Here is a 13,800-nt window from a genome sequence, read left to right as displayed (position 1 = left end):
ACCCCCGACCCCAAAATAATCCCCAAACCAGAAATCTTTATAAAGAATACTAATATCTAAAATTTAGTGATATTTTTCTAATGTCAGTTCTTTCCTCTTGCTAATAATGAATATTTGATCAAGTGTTATTTTTATCATAATTATGTTTGCTCAATAATTATTTCATTATATACTGATTGTCTGCAAAGCTCAATAACCGAGATCAGCTTTCTGTTGCCACCTAGTATTCCTGAGCTACTTTTCTCATAATTAGGTATCTAGGAAATAGAAGTTAATGCTCATGTTAGTCTGCTTGATTAGATAGAGATGACTTGTTAGAATTACTTGGTGGAGGCTTACCAAAATACTGTGTTTCTGGCTCCTGCTGCAGTTCTGCTGACCAAGATTGGTGCTCTGGCACCTGTATTTTACAATAGCTCCCTAGGTGATTCTGATGCATACACTCAGTAAATAGCTGCTGGTCTAAGAAGCTATAAATAAGAAGGCTTTTGTTATGATAATAATAAGATCACTTCATACAGCCCTTTTCAAATCTTAATGCCATTACAGAAGATACTAAGTACTAGTTATTATTAATGTATTACTAATATTTTAGTAACTAAAGTTATTATTAATGTTATTGTTAATGTATTACTAATATATTTAAATAATCTTGAATCTATTTAACTAATGATGAATGAATGATCAGAATTTGAAACTTATTAAGCCATATTTTAAGGAAATTTCCATTTCTTTTCTTATGTAAATGACAATAAAACTAAATTATCATGCCCAATAGCTTGATTCTTTTTTACAATAAAAGCTATGTGTGAAATAAACTGCTTTTATATTTTTACAGTAGCAGATGATGTTAGTTCCTACTTTAAATATTAAGAGATTTCCTTTGATTGATAGTATTCATTGTTAATGAAATATAAAATTTCAAAATGCTTAAATAAAATTAGAATCTTGTTTTTATTTTCATTTTCTAGATTAGAAACTATTCACCTATCAGGTTATGATAATTTATAAATCATAAATGTATGATTAAAGGAAGACAGATTATAAAAAAAGAGAAGAATGCACAATCAACCTGTTTCATTCTTTGTTACATGAAAAATATAAAATATTAGGAAAAATAAATGTTTAATTCCTAGAAGTAGCCATTTATCTTCATTAACTGACACTTCCTACAGTTGTAGAACTGAGTGAGATGTTGAATATCCCCGCAGCCTGTAGTTTTTTTAGTTAAGTCAAACAAAGTGAAGCATGTTTCACTGTACACTAATTTTAAAATACTAATTTTATGAACAATGGATTGAATCAGATACAAAGTTTCTTATGAAGAGAGTGTGTTTTTTCTCTGGATCCTCAAGGTGACCTTAGGGATGACTGGTGGTAGCTGGTGTACCTCTTACCGCCACTACAGGCAAGCTGGGTTCATTCGTGAAATGAATCTGATAAAGCTAACCTACAGTTCAGATAGTTTAAGGGATGCCTCAAATTGAGTGGCAGGCATCCGTCCCACTCCATTTATTTTTATGCTGTCCATTTATATATTTTAAGCTTGAAAAGCATGTATATAACACATTTCTAATATGTTCATTTGTGAGTATCACAAATTGTGTAATTATAATTCTCTGTTCCGTGTCATAGCAGCACAGAGGCAAGTGGAGCTTTTCCCATAGTTCTAACTGGTGCGGTCTTCTCTGTTTCTGCATCCCTTTATCCCTTCTAGTGGTAACATTTTAGAACATTTCATTCACATGAGTAGGGAAGAACTGGCCAGGAAAAGGAAGGAGGTGTGATTGTTTCATGTTGTGTGTAACGGTTCACCCAGAGGCGTCATGAATATAATCAGGGATGTTACTGACAGTCATGTTTTAACACAAGCAGCATATGGAGGCAGGTAAAGGGTGGAAAGCCACTGAACTAAACTGCAAGGATTTGGGTAAATTTTAATAGTCAGTGAAATGTAACTCACTATACTTTATTACTTGGCTAGACTCCCAGCCCTTATTTTTATTTTGAAACACATTTATTGCTCTTGAATTACTGTGTTTCGTGTTAATTTATTCCAGAAATATTGCTCATTTCTAAGTGATTGCAAGTAGAGTTAGAAGCGTGGCACTTTGATGTATTTTATCTTTGGCAACATCTTGTGTTTCCAGTTGATAAGCTCTATGAGCTCAGTAGCAGAGCACTGTCTCCCTTCCTTACTCCGCACCTTGTTTGACTGGTACAAGCGCCAGAACGGAACTGAAGATGAATCATATGAATATAGGCCTCGGTCTAGCACAAAATCTAAGGGGTAAGTGGCGCATTTTTTTACTTTTCTGTCTGGGCTTGAAGTACTTCCAATGAAGAGGCTATAGTGTTATCAGCTGACGATTGTTATTGTTTGGTTACTTTTGTTGAACAGGTAACAGAGGGAAAAGGTGGTTCACACGTAAACTGTGAATCAAGTGAAGGTATCAGTTAAAGGAGGTGCTGCCCCACAGGAGTCACCACTGGAGCTAGTCTTGCCAAAATGCATTTCAAGAAAGCTATCTCAGTGGTGCAGTGAGGAGCTTTAACAGTCATCAACAAAGTTAAAAATATGCAAAGAAAGTCCCGTTCATATGGTTTGTGAAGGGAAACAATTGTGATATTGGAAGACTGCTCAAACCTTATATTCTTTAACTTAAGACTCTTCTTGGAGTTAAATCCTTGAACTTGTCTTTCTTCAAATTTTCCAGGGAGATCATAGATTTAAGTAAAACATGTTTGTTTTCAGATGATGGCCTATGGTTTAGAATTGGATTTCAGCAGATGCCACTTGTGATTTTTCAACTTAGATTTGTGAAAAAATGACCTGGCACTGTATTTTCATATTTTTCTTCCTCTTATTCTTTTATTTTTTATTTATTTTAAAATATGGTTTTATTTATTAAAAATTTTCCATTTGTATGTTTAATTTTTTTTTTTTAAATTATGAACATATGATAACACACTTACAGGCGACTTGGAAAATACAGAACAAGGTTACATATCGTTCCATTTATATATTATAATAATTTTTTGAAGTAGATAAGATTTTTAGTTGGAGTTTCAATAGCAAACTCTAAAAAGTAACAGAATGAATATACAGAGAAGTAGAAGGATATTGTAGGTCTGAAAAGCTCTGTGAACCTATTCAAAATAACATAATTAAGATTTGTACAATTTTCATACAACAGTAGGGTATAAATTCTATTCATTTTTTTGGCCGTGCCACTTGGCATGTAGGATCCCAGTTCCCTGACCAGGAATTGAACCCATACCCCCTGCACTGGAAGCATGGCGTCCTAACCACTGAACCACCAGAAACTCCCCCTAATTGTTTTAGATTAGGTTTAATTTCTGACAGATATAGTAGTGAGATTTGCATGTAAGTTCCTAACGTACAAAATGAGAACACAAGAAATGCAATGTATATGTTGAGTGATTACAAAAACTTTTAACAGTTGCCATGAAACACCATACGTACTAGGAATTCAGTAAGTAACATGAAATACTAACCAAGAGCTCTTTTCATAATGCAATCCTAATTTGAGATTCTTGTTTCAGGGATGAACAGCAACGTGAAAGAGACTATCTTCTTGAAAGAAGAGACTTAGCAGTAGATTTCATTTTTTGTCTAGTTTTAGTTGAAGTTCTAAAGCAGGTAAGCTCTTTCGTTTCTGCAAAGTCTGTATTTCCTATTTTTCGCTGATTTACTTTCATGTTTCAGTTACCTAATTTAGGATGTTGTATCTAAAATTCTGGCTCACAGAAACACAATTCCTGTAATTTAATTGTATGCCTTTCAATTGCCTGAGGATTACATGTCCTGTACCTGTCTCTCCCCATTCTTTCTACCTTCGTTTGCCATCTAAGACATGAAATCGTGTTAGTAAAATGGAGCTGAATAGAAACTGTTAAATATGGGCTTTTAGCTGTCACTGTAGTCTACCTGTCATTTACCTACTTCAATTCCTTTTCACCTCCACTTTTAAAGAAATTCTCTTCCTAGCCCTCAAGCCTGCATTTCAACATGTAATAATTGTGCAGTGATTGTTGAGCAATGGGGGTGATCTGAACTGTCAAGTGCAAATGATTTTCAGGATAATGAATTATTTATGTTTGTTCATTCAACGGGCTTCCCTGATAGCTCAGTTGGTAAAGAATGTGCCTGCAAAGCAGGAGACCCCGGTTCAATTCCTGGGTCGAGAAGATCTGCTGGAGAAGGGATTAGGCTACCCACTCCAGTATTCTTGGGCTTCCCTGGTGGCTCAGCTGGTAAAGAGTCCGCCTGTAATGCCAGAGACCTAGATTTGATCCCTGGGTTGGGAAGATCTCCTGGAGAAGGGAAAGGCTACCCACTCCAGTACTCTGGCCTGGAAAATTCCATGGACTATACATAGTCCATGGGGTTGCAAAGAGTTGGACATGACTTTCTCTTTCACTTTCATTCATTCAATAAGTGTTAGAATGTCTACTGTTGGGTGGCGTTGTTCTAGGTGCTGCACTCCTGAGCTCACCATCTCAGTGACATAGTGAAGATATAAATATGTAATTTAGTGTCAGCTATCATCTTGTACATATTTTTACTATTCACGATCAGTACAAGTATGTGTATAAGTGCCTGTACTGATGTGAAAGTATGTTTTCCATAGTTTGTAGTCTTTAAAAACTTATACAGCATTCAAAGATGATCCATGTATTTCCAGCCATGTATGCTGTAATGTTTTGGGAAAAGAAAAAATCAGGTCACCTAAAAGAAAAAAAAAAAATCATATTTTGCATATGACATGTTTGGACAGGGAGTTTTGTTTTTGTTGTATAAAATGGAATAGAATACCTAATATGACTTGAAAAAGCAAGTGTAAGATATAAAAAGTTAATTGATTTGATAGTCTTTTTTTGATATAACCACTATAAAAATATTTGAATTGTGTAATCATGTGTACTTTGCCTTTGTTTTTACAATGTATGTGAAAAAATATTGAAATCTGAATATCTGAAACCCACAGATAAAAATATATTTTTCTTATTTTTTATTTTGTTTAAAATAAAAGTTTAATAACTTTGAATATGTGAAATAGATAAATGCATTAATCAAAGGTAAAATCACTTTAATTTGTACCTTTCATGAAGATTTATTTAGTCAATGTGGGAAAGAAGTTTCCTCTGAAAGTTGTGCTTTCTGAAAGGCAGATTTGCTTTCTTGATCTCTCAGTTTAGCTGGATCCTAGATCCTAGGGCGGAAGTCAGTAGAGATATGGAAGGACCTGAGGACCAGAAGCATGATACCATGAACAGACTTGGGCTTTGCATTCATCAAGGTTACATGCATGCTAAGTCACTGGAGTTGTGTCCGGCTCTTTGTGACCCCATGGACCATAGCCCGCCAGACTCTTCTGTGCATGGGATTCTCCAGGCAAGAATACTGGAGTGGGTTGTCATGCACTCCAGGGAATCTTCCTGAGCCAGGGATCGAACCCAAATCTCTTATGTCTCCTGCATTGGGAAGCATATTCTTTACCACTAGCTCCACCTGGGAAGCCCCATCAAGGTTGATCTCATGCTAAATGTAGATCTTGTGATGAGTTTAGTCATCAGTATTTGCATTTCTTAGTTAAATGATAGAGGAATTTCTTCTCCCAGCCAAAGAAATTGCAAACTCCGATAGAGGAATTTCTTCTCCCAGCCAAAGAAATTGCAAACTCCGTGCACTGACTTTCAGACCCCTCCGTCATCTGACTCTTTTATGCTTTTTCTCCTTTGTTTGCCATGATGGTCTTCCACTTAGCAACTGGTCTCTCTTCTCATCTAAAAGTTACCTATGATTGCACTGGCTTCAGAACTTCAGTGCACAGACAAACCCTTGGAGGGTTTTCTTTCTCCCCTTACCTTTCCTTCTCAGCTGTCCTTTTACCCTTCCCCATTGTCTTTGTCTTGATCTTCCTCCTGTTCCTTTAAAAACTCTAATAGTCCAGATAACTCTTCTAGTAGGGAAAAAAAAATCAAGGTCTGTAAACCTAAGAAAATCCTTTCAGGCCCATTTTTCGAGTCCTCTGCACAAAATCCTTTCATATCCATGGTTCACATGGACTTAAAATATAAAAAGGGGAAATACAGTGGTTCTCATAGCTCATCCTTGTTTTTGGTTCTTTTATCATACTCTTCTAACTTACAGTTCCCTTTCCACTTAACATTTCTTTTTTAAAAAATTTATTTTTTAATCGGAGTATAATTTCTTTACAGTGTTACATTATTTTCTTTTGTACAACAACATTTATACCCCTATTCTCTCTTACCATTATCCTCATATTTTCATTCAAATGCACTCATCAAAGAAATATATATCAAAAGCATCAGTTCAGTTCAGTCACTCAGTCACGTCCGACTCTGCGACCCCATGGACTGCAGCACACCAGGCTTCCCTGTCCATCACCACCAACTCTCGGAGCTTGTTCAAACTCATGGCCATTGTGTTGGTGATGCCATCTAACCATCTTGTCCTCTATGGACCCCTTCTCCTGCCTTCAGTCTTTCCCAGCATCAGGGTCTTTTCCAATGAGTCAATTCTTTGCACTGGGTGGCCAAAGAATTGGAGCTTCAGCATCTGTCCTTCCAATGAATATTCAGGACTGATTTCCTTTAGGATGAACTGGTTGGATCTCCTTGCAGTCCAAGGGACTCTCAAGAGTCTTCTCCAACACCAAAGTTCAAAAGCATCAACTCTGGCGCTCAGCTTTCTTTATGGTCCAACTCTCACATCCATACATGACTACTGGGAAAGCCATAGCTTTGACTAGATGGAACTTTGTTGACAAAGTAATGTCTCTGCTTTTTAATATGCCTTCTAGGTTTGTCATAGCTTTTCTCCCAAGGAGCAAACATCTTTTTGATGTTCATTATTTAAAATCCTATATAGGTTTTCTCTTTCCCAGTAAAATGCAAGTCTTTTTAGCTTCTTCAAAATTACTGCACCTACAGAATATGAAGTAAAAATCAATAGAACTTTCTGAACTATCATGACAAACGAACCCAATTTTTTTCTGTGTCAAAATGATGTAGGGTTTAATAGATTCAGAGAGTAATCAATGGTAGTATATTTTGAATTTAATATGACTATTACTTTTGTCCCACATAATATACATGTATTAAAATGTGATTCAGTTTTATTTTGATGAGATGGATGGCTCCAGGAGTAACCTGGAGTGTAATGAAATATTGATACATGGTTGGGTCAGTCTTGAAAGGGGAGTACATATTGTTTGTGGGTTAGTGCTTGATCTCATATATTACAAATTATTTGTTTCTTTATTAATTTGTCATGTCCTTATCACACGTTATTATGTGTCATAATCACATATTTAGAACTCTTCACAATACACAAAGAGCTCTGTATCCCTTATACCACCTGATCATTATGATAAACTTTGGGAATGTTTTTTAATCCCAGCTGTGTCATTTGGTTGCTTTGTAACTTGGACAAGTTATTACTCTCTGATTTCTTTCCTCCTCTATAAAAGAATCATGAGAATTAAATACAATAATTCGATACGATAATACGAACATGGGACGTGTCCAATAAATGCTATCTGTTGTTTTTATCTTATGGATAAATATTCTTAGTTACAATGATTTGCTGAAGATTATAAAGCTAGTTCTCTTTTTAAATAAAACTATTCTTATTAGTAAAATCAGTGATATAAAATTAGGTGAAATGACCAGCATCTTATAAAATTAAAGTTTAAATCGTAAGTTAGACTAAGGATTGAAATTATATAAATGTGATGGGAAAAAATCTGGTTAAATCAGTGTGATACATCATGAGAACAAAATTAAATCAAGATGGTAAAGGACTAATTTTATTTTTTCAAGAAAGTCAGAAGAATAATTTTGGGGTCATGGCCAACTACAAATGTTAGAATGTTAGTACCAGAGGCTTTAGAATCCTTGATAAAAAGCATATTTAAACAGCACCATAGCATTTAGACGGAGAAGGTGATGGCATCGCACTCCAGTACTCTTGCCTGGAAAATCCCATGAACAGAGGAGCCTGGTAGGCTGCAGTCCATGGGGTCGCTAAGAGTCGGACACGACTGAGCGACTTCACTTTCACTTTTCACTTTCATGCATTGGAGAAGGAATTGGCAACCCACTCCAGTGTTCTTGCCTGGAGAATCCCAGGGACAAGGGAGCCTGGTGGGCTGCCATCTATGGGATTGCACAGAATCGGAGATGACTGAAGCGACTTAGTAGCAGCAGCATAGCATTTAGAATGTTTGAGGGAATTTTTTTTTCATATTGAATTTTAGCCATACATTTGTTCATTGAAATAGACAAGATTAGGAAACCAGGCCTATGAGCCACTTCAAGTTTTTGGCTTAGTCTTATCAATCCTTATTGTGAAATATCAGAAGATGGAGTAGTAGATCGTTAGGATTTTCAGATTTGACATTGACATTTTAGATGTTAGTGAGTAGCCCTGAACATTATGTTATTTGTGATTTTGCTGAGTAGTGAGTTTATTCACTCTTTTTTCACTGAGGACTGGTCATTTACATAATGAATGAACCTTGCTGACTCTCAGGTATACATATCTTATCTGGTTTTGTGGTTTTCCACTTTCATGATGTACTAAAAGCATTAGATTTAGGAAATAGCTTTGGAATAAAACTTGAGTATTCTTTAGAGTTTACTTGATATATCCTTCTTGAATGTTCAAGTAGAATTTGAGCTGCTTCTAGTCATGCAAATGACAAAATTTGAAAAATTCTTGATACTATAGATGAGGCTATTAATTACTCCATGAAGTAGAACTTTTTTCTATAAACTGAAATAGGATTCCACCCCACCCCCACTTTTTGGAGATTCAATTTGGGAATTTTTGTTGTTGTTGTTATTGTAAGCAAGGGGGAGAAGTAGAAATTTCAAGAATGTCTGAGCATTCTAATAGTGTCCATTCTTAAAATTTTTAGAGATTATGCTTTTTTTTCTTGTAAAAATTAAAACTGAGATAATGTTTCTTCTCTCACTTCTGTTTCTCTGTCTCTTTTCTAACTACAGTGTAATAAAACTGAAAGCTTTTTTCCTCATTTGTTCCATTTATTAAATGTATTTTCACTGGTCAGAAGCTGGGCACACAGTATATTTTAGAGAAGTATGTTCTAACTTCTAAATTTCAGTCCTCTCATCTGCAAAACAGGGGTCAAATACTACCATGTAAGCTTGCTATAAGTGTTATAAATAATGTATATAAAATGCCTGGCAAATACCCAGCGCACAGACACTTGGAAAGTGTTGGTAGTTCAGTATTAAGGTAGTAATAGAGAGCACACAACAGGGCTAAGTAGTGTCCCTAGCTGTCACTGTTAGACTTCTGGCATAATTGGAGCCAGTAAAGACTATGTAGGAGAAAGTATGGGTGTAAGTTAGCTTGTGTTTCATATCTGTGGCCTAGAGCACACCAGACATCCCTGTGAGGACATCATTATGGTAAAACCACAGCACAGCACAGTGAGTGGGCACAGGAAATTTTATTCCTGTCACGTGTAGTGTCACATTATTGCAAGGTCACTGATGTGTCTGGTGCCAGCCTGTATGATTAGCACTGTGAGCTCTATAGGAAGTTCTGGGAGTCAGGCTGCTTGATCCATATACAGCCTATTCCCAAATAAAGGTTGGCGTCACCTAGTGGTAGATACCTCCTTTGTTTTAACCATCCATGGGTTAATCAGAGGGCTTACTGGGACTTAATGACAGAAAATGAAGAAGAACTAAAGAACCTCTTGAGGGTGAAAGAAGATAGTGAAAAAACTGGTTTAAAACTCACCATTCAAAAAACCTAAGATCATGGCATCCAATCCCATCACTTCATGGCAAATAGAAAAGGAAAAGTGGAAACAGTGACAATTTTTTTTTTCTTGGAGCCCAAAATCACTGCAGACAGTGACTGCAGCCATGAAATTAAAAGACACTTGCTCCTTGGAAGGAAAGCTATGACCAACCTAGACAGCATATTAAAAAGCAGAGCCATCACTTTGTTGACAAGGGTCCATATAGTCAAAGCTGTGGTTTTTCCAGTAGTCATGTACAAATGTGAGAGCTGAACCATAAAGAAGGCTGATTGAGGAAGAATTGACGCTTTTGAGCTGTGGTGTTGGAGAAGACTCTTGAGAGTCCCAAGGAGATCAAACCAATCAAAAAGAAATCAACCCTGAATACTCACTGGAAAGACCAAAGCTGAAGCCAGAGCTCCAAAACTTTGGCCACCTGATGCGAAGAGCTGACTCTTTAGAAAAGACCCTGATGCTGGGAAAGACTGACGGCAAAAGGAGAAGAGGGTGGCAGAGGATAAGATGGTTAGATAGCAACATCAACTTAATGGACATGAATCTGAGCAAACTCCAGAAGATAGTGCAGGACAGGGAAGCCTAGGATGCTGCAGTCCATGGGGTCGCAATGAGTTGGAGATGACTTAGTAACTGTACAAGAACAACTGGGACATAGGGGACGATAGCAGTGACTTCAGTAACCTTTTAGTTACCTTCAGGCATATTTTGTTTGGCCCAGTCTGGGAAAGATCAGGCTAGGAGAATACATCTACCTCCCTGCTTCCTAATGAACTCTGGATTACTCCCATTTTCCCCTACGACACCTTGTCCTTGGTGTCTCCATTCTATGTTCTAGTTCCCTCATCTGCCGTTCCTTCCTAGGAGGTAAGAATTTTGTCCTAGTCCCTTTTAGAGAAGGGTAGAAAAAGTGCAGGGACAAGAATCAATCTCCTATTGTAATGCATTCTCTCAGTTTTTTATCTCTGGTCTGGTAATTACGGGCTCTAATCTATTATCTGCGATTTTCACAGGTAAAAAAGTGGAAACTTCCTCCAGGTTATACAACTAGTGAATAGAACAGCTCAGCTTTTCTTCATTAGAGTGATAAAAAGTGTAGAAAGACATCTTTTATCACTCTAATGAAGAAAATATTTTACAATTTGATTATAATTTACTTATAATAAGTTGGGCAACTTTGTATAAATTTAAGGGAGCATTTTGGAGTTACTGGTTTTAGTTTCTCCTTTTATTATTGACTGGGGGATTTTTGTAGAAGCAAACTCTTGTGGTCTGCAATTTGATTATATAAGTGAGTATTAATATGTCTCTGGTCAATAAGTTGTTAATATGTGATGAATAGTGTAGCCCTAAGAAGAGTTACTCAAGGTACCACATAAAAGATTGCCATGCCAAGATCATACTTAATGGCCCAGCCAATATTCCAAAATTCCTATATCAGTGAGATGTGATTATTAACCTTATGCTTCTATAATGGTGGGATGTGTCTGCCTATAAAAGATTGGAAAGCTTCTTATAATTATGCAGTCAGTCATAAAATTCCTACTTAAAGTATCCCTAATTGCAAGAGGAATTTCGAGTTTATAATTTCAGTTTACCAATGGGAGAAAAAGGTTAACACTGTTCTGGAGGCTGAGCTCTCTGACTTTACTATGTAGAATAAATTTAGGTCCTAGTCTGTTACTATCATGGGCTAGTGGCACCCCACTCCAGTACTCTTGCCTGGAAAATCCCATGGATGGAGGAGCCTGGAAGGCTGCAGTCCATGGGGTCGCTGAGGGTCGGACACAACTGAGAGACTTCACTTTCACTTTTCACTTTCATGCATTGGAGAAGGAATTGGCAACCCACTCCAGTGTTCTTGCCTGGAGAATCCCAGGGACGGGGCAGCCTGGTGGGCTGCCGTCTATGGGGTCGCACAGAGTCAGACACAACTGAAGCGACTTAGCAGCAGCAGTAGTAAAGAACCCTACTGCCAATGCAGGTTAGATGTAAGAGAGGCAGGTTCGATCCCTGGATTGGGAAGATCCCCTGGAGGAGGGTATCACAACCCACTCCAGTATTCTTGCCTGGAGAATCCCATGGACAGAGGAGCCTGGTGAGCACCAGTCTACAGGTTCGCACAGTCAGACACGATTGAAGCAACTTAGCATGCAGTCATGCACAGTTATTTGTATGGCATTTAAAAATCTCAGCTTCTACAAACTGATGCATAAACTTCATTTCTTTCTTGTAAGGTCAGGTTATTTTTAAAAGGTTATCTGAGACCTTGAAAGATTTTGTTCACAGCTGGTTACTCAGCCCTTATATGACGGATAGCATGGGGGTGTCCCTCAGAGTACATTTTCTTCTAATTGAATTTCAAGTTCAGGCTTTTAGGACAGTACCCATTTCTAGGAAATTTCAGATGAATGTTCTTTCTGATTTCTTCTGGTCAACAGTAAATAGTGAGCCACTTAGCCAAGATGTGGCTGTAGCTGTTGGTTCTGGCGTCAGGGTTCACCACAAGCCTTTTAGAGCCATGTCAGCTGCTGTGCCTCCGTCTGCTTGAGACAGTGTTTCAAAAATCCTAGAACTGTGGAATGAAATGAGAGAGTAACATTGACATATATACACTACCATGAGTGAAATAGATAGCCAGTGGGAAGTCCCTGTATAGCACAGGGAGCTCAGCTTGGTGCTTTCTGATGACTTAGAGGAATAGGGTATTGGTAGAGTGGGAGGGATGCTCAAGAGGAAGTGAAAGTGTTAGCCTCCCAGTTGTGTCCAAATTTTGTGACCCCAGGGACTATAGCTACCAGGCTTCTCTGTCCACGGAATTCTCCAGGCAAGAATACTGGGGTGGGTTGTCATTCCCTTTTCCAGAGGATCTTTCTGATCCAGGAATCAAACCCAGGTCCCCTACATTGCAGGCAGATTCTTTACCATCTGAGCCAATAGGAAGGGGATATATGTATACATATAACTGATTCACTTCATTGTACAGCAGAAACTAACACAACATTATAAAGCAATTATATTCCAATAAAAAAGTAAAATTAAAAAAAAAATCCCAGTGCTCTCCTTACTGTGGTGTGAATTTGGTCACCTTCTCATTAAAGTGAATAAATGTAAACTAATAGTTCCTTATTGGATTTCTTGCCCCTCATTGTAATTTAATTATCTTTATTCTTATCTAATGTCTGTCTTGTATCCACCACTTTTAATCTAGTTCCTGATCATTATTAAGGCTGAAGTTCAGCCTCCTCCTGATAAGCACCTGGTTAATCTTTGTAAGAAATAAGTTATGTTCATTTTAAATATAAATCTCTTCTTCATCTAATCCCTGAGAAACATTGTGATCATCTCTGAGTAGCTATAATCCTTTTTATTATCGCCAGTCTAGTTTGTGACTTTCTTGGTTATATTTAGTATCTTTATTACAATTTCATCTTACTGATGATGTGTTTTATAAACTATATTATTAACAATTTGGGGGCTTCCCTGGTAGCTCAGCTGGTAAAATTTTAAGCAAACGTAAAGAATTCCTATGTGTTTGGCTCTAATTGACCCTGAGATGCACAGATTGGATAAATTATAATCCTGGTTCAAGACACACTTTTGTCGTTGATCTCTGTGTGACTACCTATGTATTTATTTACAGTGTAACGGTAGCTTATGAGCCTACCACCTAAGACTGAGAACTCGACTATTACCTAAAATTTTAACCCTAATTATGTAAAGCTCCTATTTCACTCCCTGGCTACTTCCTTACTATCATACTGATTTTTATGTTAATTATTCCCTTAACTCTTAAAAAATGTTTTCATGTATGTCTGAATAATATATTAAATTTTTCTTGTTTTTGAACTTTCTAAAAAGTTGTATTATACTGTTTCTTTTTTTCATTCAATATTATATTACTAAGATTGATCTCTGAAGTATGTAGCTAAACATCCATGTTTTCTTATAATGT

General features: G+C 37.0%; 1 protein-coding gene across 11 annotated transcripts in view; it reads left to right on the top strand.

Moving 5' to 3' along the window:
* The window catches only part of FRYL (FRY like transcription coactivator), a 269,078-nt gene that overhangs the window by 135,513 nt on the left and 119,765 nt on the right, over positions 1-13,800 (top strand). For all 11 annotated transcript variants that reach the window (NM_001206589.2, XM_024993143.2, XM_024993144.2 and 8 more), the window contains 2 exons: positions 2,151-2,290; positions 3,568-3,664. In NM_001206589.2, the coding sequence (NP_001193518.2) occupies positions 2,151-2,290; positions 3,568-3,664 (237 nt within the window). The remainder of the gene's footprint in view (positions 1-2,150; positions 2,291-3,567; positions 3,665-13,800) is intronic.

Source organism: Bos taurus, chromosome 6 (assembly GCF_002263795.3).
Source record: "Bos taurus isolate L1 Dominette 01449 registration number 42190680 breed Hereford chromosome 6, ARS-UCD2.0, whole genome shotgun sequence".
Taxonomy (NCBI): Eukaryota; Metazoa; Chordata; class Mammalia; order Artiodactyla; family Bovidae; genus Bos; species Bos taurus.
Note: the sequence above shows the minus strand (reverse complement) of the source record. Positions and strands in the feature narration are given on the sequence as shown.